This window comes from Ovis canadensis, chromosome 1, assembly GCF_042477335.2.
Source record: "Ovis canadensis isolate MfBH-ARS-UI-01 breed Bighorn chromosome 1, ARS-UI_OviCan_v2, whole genome shotgun sequence".
NCBI lineage: Eukaryota > Metazoa > Chordata > Mammalia > Artiodactyla > Bovidae > Ovis > Ovis canadensis.
In genome coordinates this window covers 125,087,574-125,105,765 of record NC_091245.1, presented here as the reverse complement: position 1 = coordinate 125,105,765, position 18,192 = coordinate 125,087,574, and the positions used below count along the sequence as shown (strand labels likewise).

At 43.5% G+C, this 18,192-nt stretch overlaps 1 protein-coding gene across 4 annotated transcripts in view; it reads left to right on the top strand.

Moving 5' to 3' along the window:
* Positions 1-18,192, top strand: part of IFNAR2 (interferon alpha and beta receptor subunit 2) — a 72,953-nt gene that overhangs the window by 46,727 nt on the left and 8,034 nt on the right. For all 4 annotated transcript variants that reach the window (XM_069549058.1, XM_069549067.1, XM_069549050.1 and 1 more), the window contains 6 exons: positions 1,483-1,574; positions 5,023-5,064; positions 6,656-6,779; positions 8,350-8,522; positions 10,706-10,860; positions 12,265-12,433. In XM_069549058.1, the coding sequence (XP_069405159.1) occupies positions 1,520-1,574; positions 5,023-5,064; positions 6,656-6,779; positions 8,350-8,522; positions 10,706-10,860; positions 12,265-12,433 (718 nt within the window). In that variant the 5' untranslated portion in view covers positions 1,483-1,519. The remainder of the gene's footprint in view (positions 1-1,482; positions 1,575-5,022; positions 5,065-6,655; positions 6,780-8,349; positions 8,523-10,705; positions 10,861-12,264; positions 12,434-18,192) is intronic.

The window sequence follows — 18,192 nt, the reverse complement described above, 5'->3', positions numbered from 1 at the left end:
TACCACTAGGATCACCTGCTATCTCTGATTTGGAAAAATAGGGTTGGGGAGAATAAGAATACATTTTTGTATTTGCTTATGCATGAAGGTGAACAGGAACTTGGGCAAACTCCAGGAGATGGTGAGGGCAGGGAGGCCTGGCGTGCTGCTGTCCATAGGGTCTCAAAGAGCTGGACATGACCAGGCGACTGAACAACAACATGTATGAGGATATTCTGAAGGACTAAGCAAAAAAAAAAGAAAATAGTTTTCCAAAGGGAGCAAGACACTTCAAAATTTGCTTTTTCCTATATTTAAATTTTTGGAACCAAATGGCTATTGGTCCTGCAAGCTGAGATAAGGCTCCTTGTGTAAATGGGGTGAATGATCAGAAGGGCAGAGAGGAAACCTGGAATCAGGGATTTCCTGCTGGAGACTTCCCTGGTGGCCCAGTGGTTAAGAATCCACCTTGCAATTCAGGGGACGCAGTTTCAGTCCCTGGTCAGGGAACTAAGATCCCACCCACAAGCCACAGGGCAACGAAGCCCACATACCTCAACTACTGAGCCCAAGGGACACAACTGAAGAGTCCGCTTGCTGCAACGAGATCCCACGCACCACAGCCAAGACCCAGGCCAGCTCAGTTCAGCCACTCATATGTGCTTTCGCATCAGGTGGCCAAAGGATTGGAGCTTCAGCTTCAGCATCACTCCTTCCAATGAACATTCAGGACTGATTTCCTTTAGGATGGACTGGCTGGATCTCCTTGCAGTCCAAGGGACTCTCAAGAGTCTTCTCCAGCACCACAGTTCAAAAGCATCAATTCTTCAGTGCTCAGCTTTCTTCATGGTCCAACTCTTATATCCATACATGATTAATGGGAAAACCAAAGCTTTGACTAGACAGACCTTTGTCAGCAAAGTAATATCTCTGCTTTTTAATATGCTGTCTAGGTTGCTCATAGCTTTTCTTCCAAGAAGCAAGCGTCTTTTAATTTCATGGCTGCAGTTGGAGCCAAAACATAAATAAATAAATAAATAAAGTCTGTCACTGATTCCATTGTTTCCCCATCTATTTCCCATGAAGTGATGGGACCAGATGCCATAATCTTAGTTTTCTGAATGTTGAGTTTTAAGCCAACTTTTTCACTCTCTTCTTTCACTTTTATCAAGAGGCTCTTTAGTTCTTCTTCACTTTCTGCCATGAGGGTGGTGTCATCTGCATATCTGAGGTTATCGATATTTCTCCCGGCAAGCTTGATTCCAGCTTGTGCTTCTTCCAGCCCAGCGTTTCTCGTGATGTACTCTGCATAGATGTTAAATAAGCAGGGGGACAATATGCAGCCTTGACGTACTCCTTTCCCTATTTGGAATCAGTCTGTTGTTCCATGTCCAGTTCTAACTGTTGCTTCCTGACCTGCATACAGATTGTCTTTGTCTGTTGTCTTTGCAGTTTAATTAGATACTTCAGAATTCTGATCACCTAATATTGATTTCTTTTCAGATGTGAAAGTAAATAAAGGACACATAAAACAACAAAAATGCTTTTGAGCCAGAATGTGTCAGCGATTGGACCACTGAATTTGTATCCCATGGGTGAGTGTCACTTTTTCTCACAGCTCCATCTACCAGGACCCTGTTAGGAAGTAGCCAGTTGATTTCCCGGTCCTGAGGACACAGGACCAAGGTCAAGAGCCAAGTGGAACATAGATAGGAATTCTGTGTTGATGGTTTGATTTACAATGGGTTTCTGCTCTACTGGTGTTTTAGGAAAACAACTAAATAATCATAGACTTGAGGCTCAATAATGAAGGGAGCTAGCTTCACTATAATTTGAAGAGGAATTTCCCTTAATACTCTCATTCTAATCCAGGGTGGAGTTTATCACTCCATTCCTACATTTGGAAAGAGGCCAGACCCCTAGGACTGCCCTGGAAGCTCGGTGGTTAAGAGTCTACCTGCCAATACAGGAGGCCTGGGTTTGCTTCCTGGGTTGGGCAAACTGTAGGAGAATATCTATGTATCCTCAGTGTAAAGAATGGTTTCTTAAAGCTTATAAAGCACACATCATGACCAAAAAAGGTCTTCTATGAAAATTAAATGTTTTTCTATGCAACAAAGGGTAATAATGAGATAACAGATCGAGAATATATTTCAGTTCAGTTTAGTCAGTTCAGTCACTCAATCATGTCCGACTCTTTGCGACCCCATGAACTGCACCCTGCCTGTCCATCACCAACTCCCAGAGTTCACCCAAACCCATGTCCATCGAGTCGGTGATGCCATCCAACCATCTCATCCTCTGTCATCCCCTTCTCTTCCCATCTTCAATCTTTCCCAGCATCAGGGTCTTTTCCAATGAGTCAGTTTTTCACATCAGGTGGCCAAAGTATTGGAGCTCCAGCTTCAGCATCAGTCCTTCCAATGAACACCCAGGACTGATCTCCTTTAGAATGGACTGGTTGGATCTCCTTGCAGTCCAAGGGACTCTCAAGAGTCTTCTCCAACACCACAGTTCAAAAGCATCAATTCTTCGGTGCTCAGCTTTCTTCACAGTCCAACTCTCACATCCATACATGACCACTGGAAAAACCATAGCCTTGACCAGACGGACCTTTTTTGGCAAAGCAATGTCTCTGTTTTTCAATATGCTGTCTAGGTTGGTCATAACTTTCCTTCCAAGGAGTAAGCGTCTTTTAATTTCATGACTGGAATCACTATCTGCAGTGATTTTGGAGCCCAGAAAAATAAAGTCTGACACTGTTTCCACTGTTTCCCCATCTATTTGCCATGAAGTGATGGGACCAGATGCCATGATCTTCGTTTTCTGAATGTTGATCTTTAAGCCAACTTTTTCACTCTCCTCTTTCACCTTCACCAAGAGGCTCTTTAGTTCTTCTTCACTTTCTGCCATAAGGGTGGTGTCATCTGCATATCTGAGGTTATTGATATTTCTCCTGGCAATCTTGATTCCAGCCTGTGCTGAATGGGAAAGACTAGAGATGTCTTTAAGAAAATTAGAGATACCAAGGGAACATTTCGTGCAGAGATGGGCTTGATAAAGGACAGAAATGGTAGGGACCTACCAGAAGCAGAAGATACTAAGAAGAGGTGGCAAGAATACACAGAACTGTACGAAAAAGATCTTCATGACCGAGATACTGATGATGGTGTGATCATTCACCTAGAGCCAGACATCCTAGAATGTGAAGTCAAATGGGCCTTAGGGAGCATCACTATGAACAAAGCTAGTGGAGGTGATGGAATTCCAGTTGAGCTATTTCATATCCTGAAGGATGATGCTGTGAAAGTGCTGCACTCAATATGACAGCAAATATGGAAAAGTCAGCAGTGACCACAGGACTGGAAAAGATCAGTTTTCATTCCAATCCCAAAGAAAGGCAGTGCCAAAGAATGTTCAAACTACTGCACAGTTGCACTCATCTCACACGCTAGTAAAGTAAAGCTCAAAATTCTCCAAGCCAGGCTTCAGCAATATATGAACTGTGAACTTCCTGATGTTCAAGCTGGTTTTAGAAAAGGCAGAGGAACCAGAGATCAAATTGCCAACATCTGCTGGATCATGGAAAAAGCAAGACAGTTCCAGAAAAACATCTATTTCTGCTTTATTGACTATGCCAAAGCCTTTGACTGTGTGGATCACAATAAACTGTGGAAAATTCTGAAAGAGATGGGAATACCAGACCACCTGACCTGCCTCTTGAGAAACCTATATGCAGGTCAGGAAGCAACAGTTAGAACTGGATATGGAACAACAGACTGGTTCCAAATAGGAAAAGGTGTACGTCAAGGCTGTATATTGTCCCCTTGCTTATTTAACTTATATGCAGAGTACATCATGAGAAATGCTGGGCTGGAAGAAGCACAGGCTGGAACCAAGATTGCCAGGAGAAATATCAATAACCTCAGGTATCTCAAACCCCTCCAAAAAATTCCACCTGGAATAGATCCCCTGGAGAAGGATACAGCAACCCACTCCAGTATTCTTGCCTGGAAGATCCCATGGACAGAGGAGCCTGGCAGGCTACAGTTCACGGGGTCACAGAGTCGGACACGACCTAATGACGAAATAACAAAAATCTCCCATCTCCCTCCTCATCACAAAACCAAAATGTCACCCCTGAACTTTGGTTTCCACATTTCACTTATTATCATTTTTTTTCCATCGCCCTATTCCTTTGTGCCTTCTCCTTACCTTTGTTTTGGTTCTATTTCACTATCACTGTGTCATCTGTTGCATAGTTTATCAGTAAGGGATCCATGGTTGGGACACTTCTCCCCCAAGAAATGTCATGCATTAGGGAGTATGTGACAGTGAGCACAGTAGGGCCTCACCTACTAAAAACTGCCAACCCTGCCCTCCCACTTCTGAGTCATGGTGACGTCAGAAAACAAATGAGAATTCCCCCTTCCCTTCACCGAGACCTTTCTCCCTCCACCAACCTTGGTAAATATCTTTGCCTCAGAAGTTTTAAAATTAGCAACATGCTTATTCACATTCTGAGACTTGTTCCAGAGGGATGACTGCTTCTCAGGATGGTTCCCCAACCAGTCAACCCCCATTACTAGTATCAGTTCCCAAACAGCTTATTTTGGATCCACTCAGGCCTAAACGTCCTCGGAAGATGCACTGCTGATACCATCAACTCTCTAAGATCATTTTGTGTGCTCATTCAGTCGTATCCAACTCTGTGACCCCCACGGACTGTAACCCACCAGGCTCCTCTGTCCATGGAATTTTCTAGGCAAGAATACTACAGTGGGGTGCCACTTCCTACTCCAGGGGGTCTTTCCAACCCAGGGATCAAACCCGAGTCTCCTATGTCTCCTGCATTGGCAGGCGGATTCTTCACCACCTGGGAAGCCCAGAACCATTTACTTGACCTTTTATCTTTAGCACAAGAAACTCTTAGTGCAATATTAAAACATGTATGTGGAAGAATGCCAGACTCAGAGCAACAATCATAAATTGAGGCTGGAGAAAGTGTTGTTTGCTTTTCTAACATGTTTCTCTTCTTTCCAGTGCATATCAGCCTCGTATTTGGTATTTCGTATGTTGTGCCTGGTAAGAGATTTTCTTGACTTAAGAAAATTTTGTGTAAGGGTACGAGTAGGGGAGCAACCATTTAGAAGTCAAAAAATGGGATTTCTGACTCCAAATCTGTTGCCATTTTGTTTGAATCTTTTTCCTCAAATACTTTCTCTGTAGAAGGAGAATTTAGCCAATTCTGATTTCACATTTGTCTCACAAAACTATTACCGGAAATTAACACTAGAGTTACTTTTTAAACCCCTTGAAGGAATTGTTGTGGTTGTTGTTGTTACATTACTCAGTCGTTCAATTCTTTTGTGACCTCATGGACTGTAGCCCACCAGACTCTTCTGTGTGTGGGATTCTCCAGGCAAGAATACTGGAGTGGGTTGCCATTTCTCCCCCAGGGATCTTCCCGACCCAGGGATTGAACCAGGGTCTCCTACATTGGCAGGTGGGTTCTTTCCCATTGAGCCACCAGGGAAGCCCCTTAAAAATATACCCAGCTCTTCATATTCTCACTAATAGAAGATTGAGGAGACTGTGCCAAACAAAAAATCTTCCAGAAATCATTTCTCTTTAATTTACATTTTTCCACCTGTTATCTGGTACCTGGTACCAGATAAGAGAAAATACATTTTTTAAAACTAAATTTCTTGTCTACATATAAACCTTCCCACAAAACTTCACTATGGGTTAAATATGTATCCAGCCTTGTGATGAGCACTAGGGGATGAAGACTGAGCAACCAAGAAGCAAAGGACCTAACCACGGGAAACTAAGATGCTCTTTGAAATTTTAACCATATAAGGCCGCGTTGACAAATGTAACTGTAAGGTTTCCTTTGCCACTGCCACACCCCAGCTGAGTTGCATAACTCAACTTCTCAATCTCACAGTCTGTGGAATGGGTGTGTGAATCACATCTACTCCAGCATAGGCATGGGGATGAAATGCCTGGAAAGATCCAATCTGGGCACACATTCTTCACCTCCCCTCTGTGATGGGGAACAAGCGCAGTGGGAAATTCATAGGAAGGAAAGCTTGCCATGGGCTGAGCTATGTAGGGGGGACCAGAGGAGGGGTTGGATTGACTTGAGAGCATGAGGTGGCCCAGGATAACATGGATCATTTGATCCAAATTGCTGCTGTGAGCCTGTGATAATTGGGTGAGCCCAAATTCAGGTTTCCCTTGTAGCTCAGTCAGTAAAGAATCTGCCTGCAATGCAGGAGTCCCGGGTTTGATCCCTGGATTGGGAAGATCCCTTGGAGAAGGAAATGGCAACCCACCCCAGTATTCTTGCCTGGAGAATTCCATGGACAGAGGAGCCTGGTGGGCTACAGTCTAAGGGGTTGCAAGAGTTGGACATGAATTAACCACTTAAACCCCTACCACCAAATTCTGTTTACATGGTGCTGAGTTCCTGTATATTACTTGTATTAGCTCATTTCTAGTGTTCAACAAAACCATTTCCTTTGGGTTTCTAAGATCCTGGTGCTCTCAGAGGGGCTTCTCTGCTAGAAGTTCAGATCCCAAGGGACAGTTTGAACCGTGGCCAAGATAACAACACTGGGTTCCAGATTTCAATCTTCTTTTTTTTTTTTTTAACCTCTGTTCCCTTTAGATCTTTCAGATGAATCTTGCACTTTAAAGATGAGATTCCGAAATTTCCAGTCAATCTTATCATGGGAGTTAAAAAACCGTTCAATTGTACCAACTCACTATACATTATGGTACACAATCATGAGGTGGGTTTGACACTCTGTTTTTCTCTTGCTAATTACATCGTGTTTCTGTTATGTGGGGAGTGGGGAAGAGGTGACCTTCCTTGTGATAGAGCTTTTCTCTCTCTCCTCACTCAGCCCCTGTCAGTCTCAGTGTTTTATTCCGAGCTTTAAAAAATCCAAGACAAAAGACTCCTCCATTTTAAATTACACTGAATGCCCGAACACCCCAGAGTTATTTTTGACACACTTGTACTTAGAACCAAAGCCAATTTCTACAGTCAACGCCTCAGAGTCAAAATAATTATCGTCATTATTCACAGTCACTTCCCTAGTTCAGTAAGTCTGGGCATCGAAAGTGCTGCATCGTTCTGAGGACAGAAGTCCAAAGACCTGCTGACTGTATTGATGGGTTATGTTTACTCCTGTCTCCTCAGGGAGGCACAAGGGACATCAGAAACCCACCTGGCCCCGACGAGGACAGGCCCAGGTCCAAAGTCTGGCTCGGTCGCTAACCAGCTATGGCCCTGGGCGCAGAGCTCAGCCTCCTCGTGCTGCTCCTCCGGCTCAAGGGTGGCTGCAGGGAGTCATGCCTCATGGACAGTGTCCTCTTCGGCCCTTTTATTCCCACATCCAACAATCACCCTCCTAAGCCTTACTTTGGTCCAGTTGCCCCACGGCGTGTCCTTAGTTGGCTGTCTGTCTTATTGCTCTTGCTGCTGCTATCTGACCTGCTGAAGGACCCCTGGTGGGCATCTCTTTGTTGGTGTTCAGTCGCTAGGTCATGTCTGACTCTGCCACCCTATGGATTGCCACATGCCAGGCTTTCCTGTCCTTCACCATCTTCCAGAGTTTGCTTAAGTCCTTGAAGTCCGGGATGCTATCCAACTATCTTATCCTCTGCCGCCCTCTTCTCCTTTAGCCCTCAATCTTTGCCAGCATCAGGGTCTTTTCCAACGAGTTGGCTCCTCACATCAGGTGACCAAAGTACTGGAGCTTAGGCCTTAGTCCTTTCAATGAATATTCAGGGTTGATTTCCTTTAGGATTGGGTTTCTCTTTGTTACCTACTAACGTTTCTCCCTGCCTTAGGCAGTCACGTGTATTATCCACCTGCCTTTCTGAAGCTCAAGAGAGCAGATGTCTGTGTTGGTCCCATATAGGCTAACTTAGGACCAGACCATGCCATCCTCAGCCTGAGAAAGAAGGGGTCTCAGGGAGGGGCAGTCATGATTGTCCTGCAGAATTGGAGAGATCTGGGGCCTCTGCCATGAACACCCAACATTTGCTGATTCAGTCACCCAGCAAATATTTACTGAGCACCTACTACGTGCCACGTAACACTCGAAACCCAGATCCCTGTTTTCTTGGGGCAGACATTCCAAAAGTAGGCAGAGGTCTCAGTCAGCAATAGCACAGCTGTGCTCCCATACAAAATAAAATGTTTAAAAAGAAATTTCAAAATTAAAAGAAAGAAAACCCACAAGGGACCTTTGAGCAGAGCCACACAGGAATATCCAAGTGGGGCTTCGGGTTCATGCACCCTCATCACATACAAGCTAATGTTTTCTTTGACCATCTCTTTGCCTTTCAAAGTAAACCAGAAGATATGAAGGTCGTCAAGGACTGTATAAACATCACAAGATCGTTTTGTGACCTAACAGACGTGTGGGTAAACAGGACGGACATGTACATCTCCCAAGTGGTTGGATACAGAGAGAACGCAGTGGTGGTCAGTTGTATGGGCTCTTTCTTCCTGGCGTCAGACAGTGAGTTTGTCTTATTATCTTCATCATCATCGCTAAGTTCATCGTTATTGCTTTGCCAGAAAGCAAGAAGTTCTGTAAAGGTGTTTTAGACACAGGGCTGGGTTCACCTCCCAGCCCTGCTACCTCCTATCTCTGTCACCCTGGAGTGGTTACTTGGCTTCTCTGAGCCTCCATTTTCTTCTCCAAAAACGTGGAATGATAACCTGTTCTTTGACGATAAGGGCTCTCTGTGCCTGTATAAGGCAGTCACTCAGGCAGTAGCAGCTGGTACGTTTTTCTGAAGCTATTATTCATTAAAGTATAGTTGATTTAGAATGCTGTGTTCAGTTCTGATATATAGTAGCTGCTACTTTTTGCTTTGTTTCACAGCCTGACAGGAAGTGTACAACAGGGTTCAGAAAGGCCTGTGTCTGAGCTGTCATAACTTTGGGGGTCTGTGTTTTCCTTAATACTGCAGCCCCTCCCCAGATCAGATCCCAGTAGCTCTGGCATGTGTGAGCACCCAGGTGTGTGTGCACACGGGGCCCAGAGAGAGAAGCCTGGATCCCAGGAGTGGGCGTGCCCGCTCTTCCTTTCCCTACCACGGGAGGCGGCTCCTTCTGGCATTTGTGTTAACAGCTCCAGAGCAGCTGGCAGTGGCTCTCCGCCAGACTCCATCACGTTTCTGGTATCCTGATCTTGCAAAGGGCTTTGCAGGCAGCTCAGTGGTAAAGTGTCTGCCTGCCAAGCAAGAGACATGGGTTTGATCCCTGGCTTGGGAAGATCTCCTAGGGAAAGAAATGGCAGCCCACTCCTGTATTCTTGCCTGGAGAATCCCATGGGCAGAGGAGCCTGGTGGGCTACAGTCCATGGGGTTCCAAAGAATCAGACGTGCCTGAGTGACTCGGCAGCAAAAGGAGCCAAGTTACAGGCTGTGTGGGTGTGCACACACGCACATCTGTGCTTCGCAAAGTGATGATAGCTGAACCCCATGGAGCAAACTTGGATACTTAGGGATTCTCGGAATTGTGCGATTGCGTGTTTCTCGGAATTGTGGGATTGCGTGTTTGTGTACGTGTCCTCGTAGAAAAGAAAGAAAAGCCCAGCTTATAGAACATGGTACTCAGACTACTCAGATCTTTAAAGAATGTATATTAACACAGTTACGAGATATCTTTTTTCAAGACTCAAATGGTAAATATAAAAAGTAAGTAAATACCCAGACTTAGAAGAAATGCAGAGAATATAGCTTGACACAGTCTTTCTGAAGGTATTTGGTATGTGTTGAAAACCTTAACCTGGGCCTGCTCTAATCCCGAATTCCTCCAAAAATTTGTCCTAAAGAAATGATTACAGCCAAATGCAAAGACTGAGCTCTGTAATACTCACTGATATGCAGATTCCATTCAGAAGAATTAGAGCCAATCTAACTGTTTAAAAGAGTGAATCAATGTTTTGAAGACTGAGAAAAAAATCTTTGCCCTTTTTGGGCCATGTATGGTCTCTGTCACATAGCCTTAATTTGTTCACAACCCTTTCAAAAATAAAAACCATGCTCAAAAAAAAAAAAATAATAAAATAAAAACCATTCTCAACTTTCAGGCTGTGCAAAATCTAACCCACAGGCCCTAGTTTGCCAGCTCATAGGTAAACATGCATTTAATATGTTTATGAAATAAGTGAAAACATACGCCATGTAAAACAGTATAAGAATGATTTGATTTTAGTTCAGGTGCATATGTACACTGGTTCAGCTTTTATATGTGTTTATGTATTTATCCACATACTGCATATGCAAGAGAGGATTGACTGCATTCAAAGACAATTGCCTGTCTGTATTTTCTGATATTTCTGCAATGGTTATATATTATTATTTTATTATTATTAGATGAGAAGTCATTTTCACTCTTATGTTTTGAATACAACCTGAAAATTGTTAAATACTGACTTTCACCCCAAAATCTGTCCTCCATTTCTTGTGCTAATAGTAAACTAATCACTTCACTTTTATTGTTCTCAGTTTTTCACCAATTTTATATATATATATATATATACACACATATATATATATAACCCATGCCTCGAGGGCCACAGGTAGTCAAAAGAGAGCTGTAAAGAGGTATGGTTGTTATCAGGAAAGTGGTTATCATTACAGTTATGCTATTTATTGATTAACGTTGGGGTTTATTTCATTTTCTAAACAGAGCCTTTGGACCCACCAAAGTTTGAGATTGTTGATTTTACAAACAACATCAGTGTGAATGTGAAATTTCGATTAGACAGTCCCAGGATACCAAGTGAAGAATTACAGTATTACTTAGCATTTATCGAAGAGCATGCAGGGAACAGTGTTAAGAGGGTAAGTGGTCAAAACAGTTCTGACTTGGCAATGAACACATTGCTAAAAGAAACACCTGTAATGATTTGGACAATTAAAACTGAAGGGTCTGGGCTTCATTGCTGTTTGACTTCAGGAAAGACGTCTCCAGGGTTCTCTGTAAACGGGAGTAGGGAGATGCTGTGATAGCTGGAAGGGGAAGTGGGGCCTATGGAGGGACTTTTTAGATGGAAGAAATGACAGCAGGTCCTTATGCAGAGGGAATGTTCCATGGTGGGAAGGGGAGTTGGGGAGGGGAGTGATGTTCTGGAGGAGATGAGAATGGGCAGACTCTCAAGAGCATGGGAAGGGGTTGACCTTGGCTCTGAGCAGGAACTATCCATCTGAGTCATAGTTGGGGAGGCGGAGTCCACGGCCACCAAGGGTGAAGGAGCTTCCAGTGAAACAGGAAGCAAGCATTGCAGACTGCAGGTCACATGATGGCCACAAACGTCATGCCAGCTGTGGGACCCAGAGCTCTGGCACCCAGCTACGCTTTTGCAGTTTCCCTTCAAGGCCAGAGCACTCCCACCAGGGCACTTCTGCTCCATCCTCCATGCATGACCTTTTAGTTTATTGGAGGGTGGGGTGAGAAAAAAAATTCCTCTTCCTTCCAAATAGAAACTTGCAGAAAAATATTATAGAATGCTGTATTTGAGCTGGTGGAAAGCTTCATTTATCAAACCATTAGTAAGAATGTACTTTGAAAACTATAAAACATTTTACAAAAGTTATTTTTCATGAAAGAACCTCTTCAGATGATCTCTTTAATTCCAAAATGGAACAGAAGTAGCCAGGGAAGAAGAGGCAAGGTGTTTTCAGGGAAAAGACAGGGAAATTAGACCTCAGCTTCAGTTCTGCCACAGATAAGCTGTGTGGCCTTGAGGAGGTTACTAAACCACTCTGAGCTATAGCTTCCTCATCTGGAGAACGGGAATAATGCCTACTTTGCAGACTTTTTTGATAATCAGATTAATATATATGAAAGCAGTTTCTGAAGTGTAGACTCATATCATTAATGAAGTAGGATAATCTTATTTTCTGATTTTTGCAAGGTGATCTTGAGTAACATCACCTTATAAAAATGACGTCCTGGAGACCTTTATTCCTCATTGGGTCTTTTTCTCCTCATTTGTCAAAGGAAGTTGCTAGACTAGATTTCATGGTTTAAAGATGTGTGTGTTTATACATGTGCATGTAATCTTGAATAAATCATTTGCCTGAGTAACTTATAAATAACTTTTTCTTGCCAAGCCTATGATATTTCTATCTGTGTTTTTAAGATTTGAAGACCAATTCCCAAAGACTCTCTTGGGGCTTGCCTCTAAACGAAATTCTCCCTTAATGTCTTACTGACTTTTTTTTCTTTTTTGCACATTTTTACAGCATCAACCCCAAATAACTGGAAACATCACTGAAAATTTCAATTATGTCATCGACAAGTTAATTCCAAACACAAACTACTGTATATCTGTTTATTTTGAGCCTAAAGATCCAAGAAAAATAAACAGATCTCCCTTAAAATGTATCCTCTTTCGACCCAGACGAGAATCAGGTATGACAGTTTTTGAAAATTCATGGTTTGCTTTTCCTCTGAGGGAAAACCTATTTAAAGAAAAGAGTCTGAAAATCATGAAGCACTAAAGATATTTCATCCAACAAGGTACATCACAGAGATGCCTTCTGTCGGTCAGTCTCTACCATGAGGTAGAGCTGCTTTTATGTTGCCATCCCATGGGGACAATCAGGCAACTTCCACTTCAGGAGGCTAAAGTGGAAATGATTTATTTCTGGAGCAGGATCGGGTTCAGTTCTGTGTGTCCTTGGTTTGGCCGTTATTCAAGTCAAGTGTTGGAGGAGGCTTGGTTCCTGAAGCAACTGCCTGGAGAGGTGCCAAAGGGTAGGATGACAGTCGCAGTGAGGTCCATAGACATGGCCTGGCTCCCCAGAAGGTTGGCTGTAACTCATGGATGAAAATGAAACTTGCCAGTGTGGATGAGCTGGTCACGGATGAAGGCTGAAAGCCCTTCTGTGGCCAAGGCGTCAAAACAGCATACAACCTCCTCCCCAAACCTTCCTTCAAATGGACGAATTTGCAGGGAGGACAGTCAGCCTTAGGAACATCCACTGCTCATTATTTTCTCAGGAAGCCAACTGTTTTTCCCAGAGTGAAAATCTCCCCCAAAGAAGCCTGTCAGGGTCCAGCCCCGGTGGATCCAGGGTAATTTGAAGGGGGAACAGCGTGGCAAGAGAGATATATAGATTTAGAGAGAGATAAGGAAAGAGTTTGCAGTTAAGAGAATGGAGGAGAGAAAGAGGCTGTATTTCTTGGTTTACACAGAAAGCCAATAAAGCCCCGAGACAAGGGACTTGGACCGTCTATGTAGGGCCACAGGCACCCGCTTGAATAGCAGAGGGTGCCCCACCTTGGGCTCCCTCTCGCGTGGGTCTTGGAAGCCCAGGCAAATAAGTAGACACGGCTAGCCTCTATGCCCCAGGTGGGAATCAGCCAGAAAATAGAGTAAGAAAGAAAAGAAGACACGGGGGAACCAGTCTTTTCAGGAACTTGCCCATCCTTTATTGTCCAGAAAAGCTTTTTATACTTTTGGTTGTACACAGAGATCAATGGATAATACAAAATTATGCAGGGTCAGCAGCCCTGACTCTTATCGAGACCAGGCTTTCTCTCTGCATACCTAGCTGTATACCCAAGTCTTAGGTGATTTACATCATCTTCTGGCCAGGAGGCCTATTAGCATTTTATGGCCCTTTTCTGATAAGGGTCTGTCAACCAGAAAACTTATTTGCCTTAAAAGTGCCTTTCCAAAGCCTGATGCCACTCTCAGAAAGCACTAATTAAGGTTACATTCTTATATAGCAAGGACACAACAATTTATAACAAGGAAAGAGGAGTACAGTGGTTTATAACAAAGAGAAAGTTCATTAACTCAAAAGTCTAGTGTTGCTAACATCAAAATGACTATATTCCTTCTTCTATATCCAATTACATTGATTAATATCCTTCAAGTGCCTAAAAGATAAAGAATATGGAGGCATAGCAGTAGTCATTGACTCAACAATGAAAACTCATCACCAATATAATTTTTAGCTTTTTAGAAAAGGCTCTATATCTTTAAGATGCTTTAAGCTTCGTGCCTCTTGCAGTTGGGGGCTGTAAACAATCACAAGTTGCAAAAGTCTCTTAACTGTCAGGCAAGTTAGAGAGCCGTCAGAGGAATTTGAGCTGAGACACTCCTTTTATATGAAGGAGACTGTTAACTGGAACTCTAAGTTAACTCTTTCCAAAGAAAGGTGGTCAGGGATAGCCCCCTGTTATGTCAGAAGAGTGGAAAGCACAGTACAATAAAGCAAGCAGACTCTGGTTTTGGGGGTAGATGCTCAGGAAAATCCAGGGGTACCCCTGAGGCCTGATCTCAGCCTTTGCTTTTTGCCAGGCCCCCTTCCTCATGACCTTTGCCATGGGCAGGATTCCCCATGCTGACTCCCAGCAGAAGCCTTTCTGAGTTTCCCAACCCTAGTGAGAGTTTCTTTAGTGCCCTGATTTACCAGAGTCAAAATAAGATGAGCTTTAGAAGGGAGTGACTATAAGTGCAATGACTTCTTTGCAGATGAAGTGAACTCCACTAATGAGCAGCTGACATGTCAAGGTGCCTGGTGTTTGCTAGAACTCCAGGCAATGTGAGTTTATTCACCAGTGTCACTCAGAATCAAATGATACACAGATCAATTTTAAAGGAAAAACTACTTCACAGCTTTAACTTAAATCATGTTTATAATATCAGTTACATATGGGCAAAACTTTGCCCATATTTAACTCAACATTCAAAAAACTAGGATCGTGGCATCCAGTCCCATCACTTCATGGTAAATAGATGGGGAAACAGTGGAAACAGTGACAGACTTCACTTTCTTGGGCTCCAAAATCACTGTGGATGGTGACTGTAGCCATGAAATTAAAAGATGCTTGCTCCTTGAAAGACAAGCTATGACCAACCTAGCAGCCAACAGAGATCCATATAGTCAAAGCTGTGGTTTCTCCAGTAGTCAAGTATGGATATGACAGTTGGACCATTAAGAAGACTGAGTGCTGAAGAATTGATGCTTTCAAATTATGGTGCTGGAGAAGACTCATGAGAGTCCCTTGGACAGCAAGGCGGTCAAACCAGTCAATCCTAAAGGAAATCAACCCTGAATATTCATCAGAAGGACTGATGCTGAAACGGAACAACAATCCTTTGGCCACCTGATTTGAAGAGCCAACTCACTGGAAAAGACCTTGATGCTGGGAAAGATTGAGGGAAAGAGAAGGGGACAATAGAGGATGAGATGGTTGGATGGCATCACCAACTAATTGGACGTAAGTTTGAGCAGACTCTGGGAGACAGTGAAGGACAGGGAAGTCTGGTGTGCCATAGTTCATGAGGTCGCAAAGAGTTGGACATGACTTAGCAACTGAACATGGAGAAGGCAATGGCACCCCACTCCAGTACTCATGCCTGGAAAATCCCTTGGATGGAGGAGCCTGGTGGGCTGCAGTCCATGGGGTCGCTAAGAGTCAGACACGACTGAGCGACTTCACTTTCACTTTTCACTTTCATGCATTGGAGAGGAAATGGCAACCCACTGCAGTGTTCTTGCCTGGAGAATCCCAGGGACGGGGGAGCCTGGTGGGCTGCCATCTATGGGGTCACACAGAGTTGGACACGACTGAAACGACTTAGCAACAGCAACTGAACAAACCTAAAACTGCATATAGTCTCTTCATGCCTATGGCTCTATATAAAAATGTAAACCCAAACGGAATGAACATAATTTGTGTCCTAACACCAATTCCTGGCAGGGCAAAACAATAGGCTTCCTAAGAAAATAATGACCAGTGGGTGTTCATATCCGTTGACATTTGGAAAGTTCCCCTGGCAACCAACCCTGTGATGTAGAGGGTTGAAACTATCAGTCCCACCCCTTGACTTTTGGGGAGGGGAGAAGGGCTAGAGGTTGAAGTGACCACCAGTGGCCAAGAATATAACTGGTCATGTCTATATAACGAGTCCTCCTTAAAAACCACAAATGATGGGGTTTGGAGAACTTCCAAGTTGGTGAACATACTGAGATGCTGGGAGGGTGGCATGCCCAGAGATGGCACAGAAGTCCAAGCTCCATCCCCCATACCTGGCCCTGTGTATCTCTTCCTTCTGCCTGTTCCTGAGTTATAATCTTTTATAACATACCAGGAATCTAGGGAGTAAACTGTTTTCATGAGTTCTGTGAGCCATTCTAGCAAATCATCAAAGCTGATAGATAGCCCTGTGGGTTCTGCACTAACTCCTATCAGAAACGAGTCAAATCTCTAGACATCTAGTTGATGTTGAGATTTGGTGTTAGGACACAAATTATGTTTATTCATTTTGGGTTTCACATAAACCAAGTGAGGTTCAGAGGGGCTTGTTCTGAATAATGAAAAAAAGCTCCTTTCACTTTCTTTGCTCTTATTATTTAGGAATTTCTAAGGGTTTCAGAATTGAGCAAAAAGACCAAATATGTACTTCTTATTATAAATCAGAGTATCACAGCAATAAAAACTCAGATTAGAAATAGGACATGACGACGGTGGTTGGCTGAAACCCAGTCTGCCCTTAGGTGAACCTAAGCCTGACCAAAGGCACTGGAAGGTGACGTCCTTGCTCTGATGATTCAGTGTCTCCCCTGACTCTTCCCTGTTTCACCTGCTAAGAATGGTCATATGGCAACATGCTGGCCTGTCACTTCATGCTTCCTTGGTGCAAACACATCACTTTGTATATTTCAGCCTCTGTTCTTTTACATGAGACAGTTAAGGTACAGGTGTGCCTCACTATCCAAATGTTTCATGCCACAATTCTTGTCCGAAACTTCAGGAACCAAGTAGGTTCAGATCATGTGACCCCTCTCACTGTGTAAACTGGCCATGTGAGCCACTCTCAAGCAGCTAAACCCAGGGACCAGGTAGGTTTGGATGGTGGGGGGTTCTTGAAGGATGACCTAGAACCAGAGTTAAGTTGCTGGGATATCAGTGGTGAAACACTGATATCTTAAAGCAGTATTGATAAAGGGGGATTTATTCCAGAGAAATGGAGAAATGCCTCCCTTTCGTCAAATCTTAAACTAATCGGCTGACTTTTCTTCAGTAAGTTCCCCAGGGAAAGGTGTCCTCATCCATTTGACAAATGTTTACTGGGGCCCACTATGGTCCAGATACTCTTCTAGATACTCGGGATACAGCAGTGAATAAAACAGATAAAAATTCCTTAGTTTATAGAGCTTACATTGGGAGACAAAAAAACAAGATTCAAAAAAATAAAACATGTATTGTGTTAAGGGATGGTTAAGTATAATACTATAATACTCTGGAGAAAAATTAAGCAGAAAGGGCAGGGGAGGGGTAATGTCTGGTAAAGGATGGTCAGTTTAGTCAGTCAGTTCAGTCCAACTCTTTGCGACCCCATGAATCGAACCACGCCAGGCCTCCCTGTCCATCACCAACTCCCAGAGTTCACCCAAACCCATGTCCATCAAGTCAGTGATGTCGTCTCCTTCTCCTCCTGTCCCCAATCCCTCCCAGCATCAGAGTCTTTTCCAAGTCAACTTTTCCTGAGTCAACTCTTTGCATCAGGTGGCCAAAATACTGGAGTTTCAGCTTTAGCATCAGTCCTTCCAATGAACACCCAGGACTGATCTCCTTTAGGATGGACTGGTTGGATCTCCTTGCAGTCCAAGGGACTCTCAAGAGTCTTCTTCAACACCACAGTTCAAAAGCATCAATTCTTCAGTGCTCAGCTTTCTTCACAGTCCAACTCTCACATCCATACGTGATCACTGGAAAAACCATAGCCTTATTAAGTTAAATAAGCAGGGTGACAATATACAGCCTTGACGTACTCCTTTTCCTATTTGGAACCAGTCCTAACTGGTTCTAACCAGTTAGGTTAGCCCATGTCCAGTTCTAACTGCTGCTTCCTGACCTGCATATAGGTTTCTCAAGAGGCAAGTCAGGTGGTCTGGTATTTCCATCTCTTTCAGAATTTTCCACAGTTTATTGTGATCCACACAGTCAAAGGCTTTGGCATAGTCAATAAAGCAGAAATAGATGTTTTTCTGGAACTCTCTTGCTTTTTCCATGATCCAGCAGATGTTGGCAATTTGATCTCTGGTTCCTCTGCCTTTTCTAAAACCAGCGTAAACATCTGGTAGGTCTCTTTAATTTGAATATATATATATATATATAATGTGACTGCATTGCGTCTTAGTTGCAGTGCA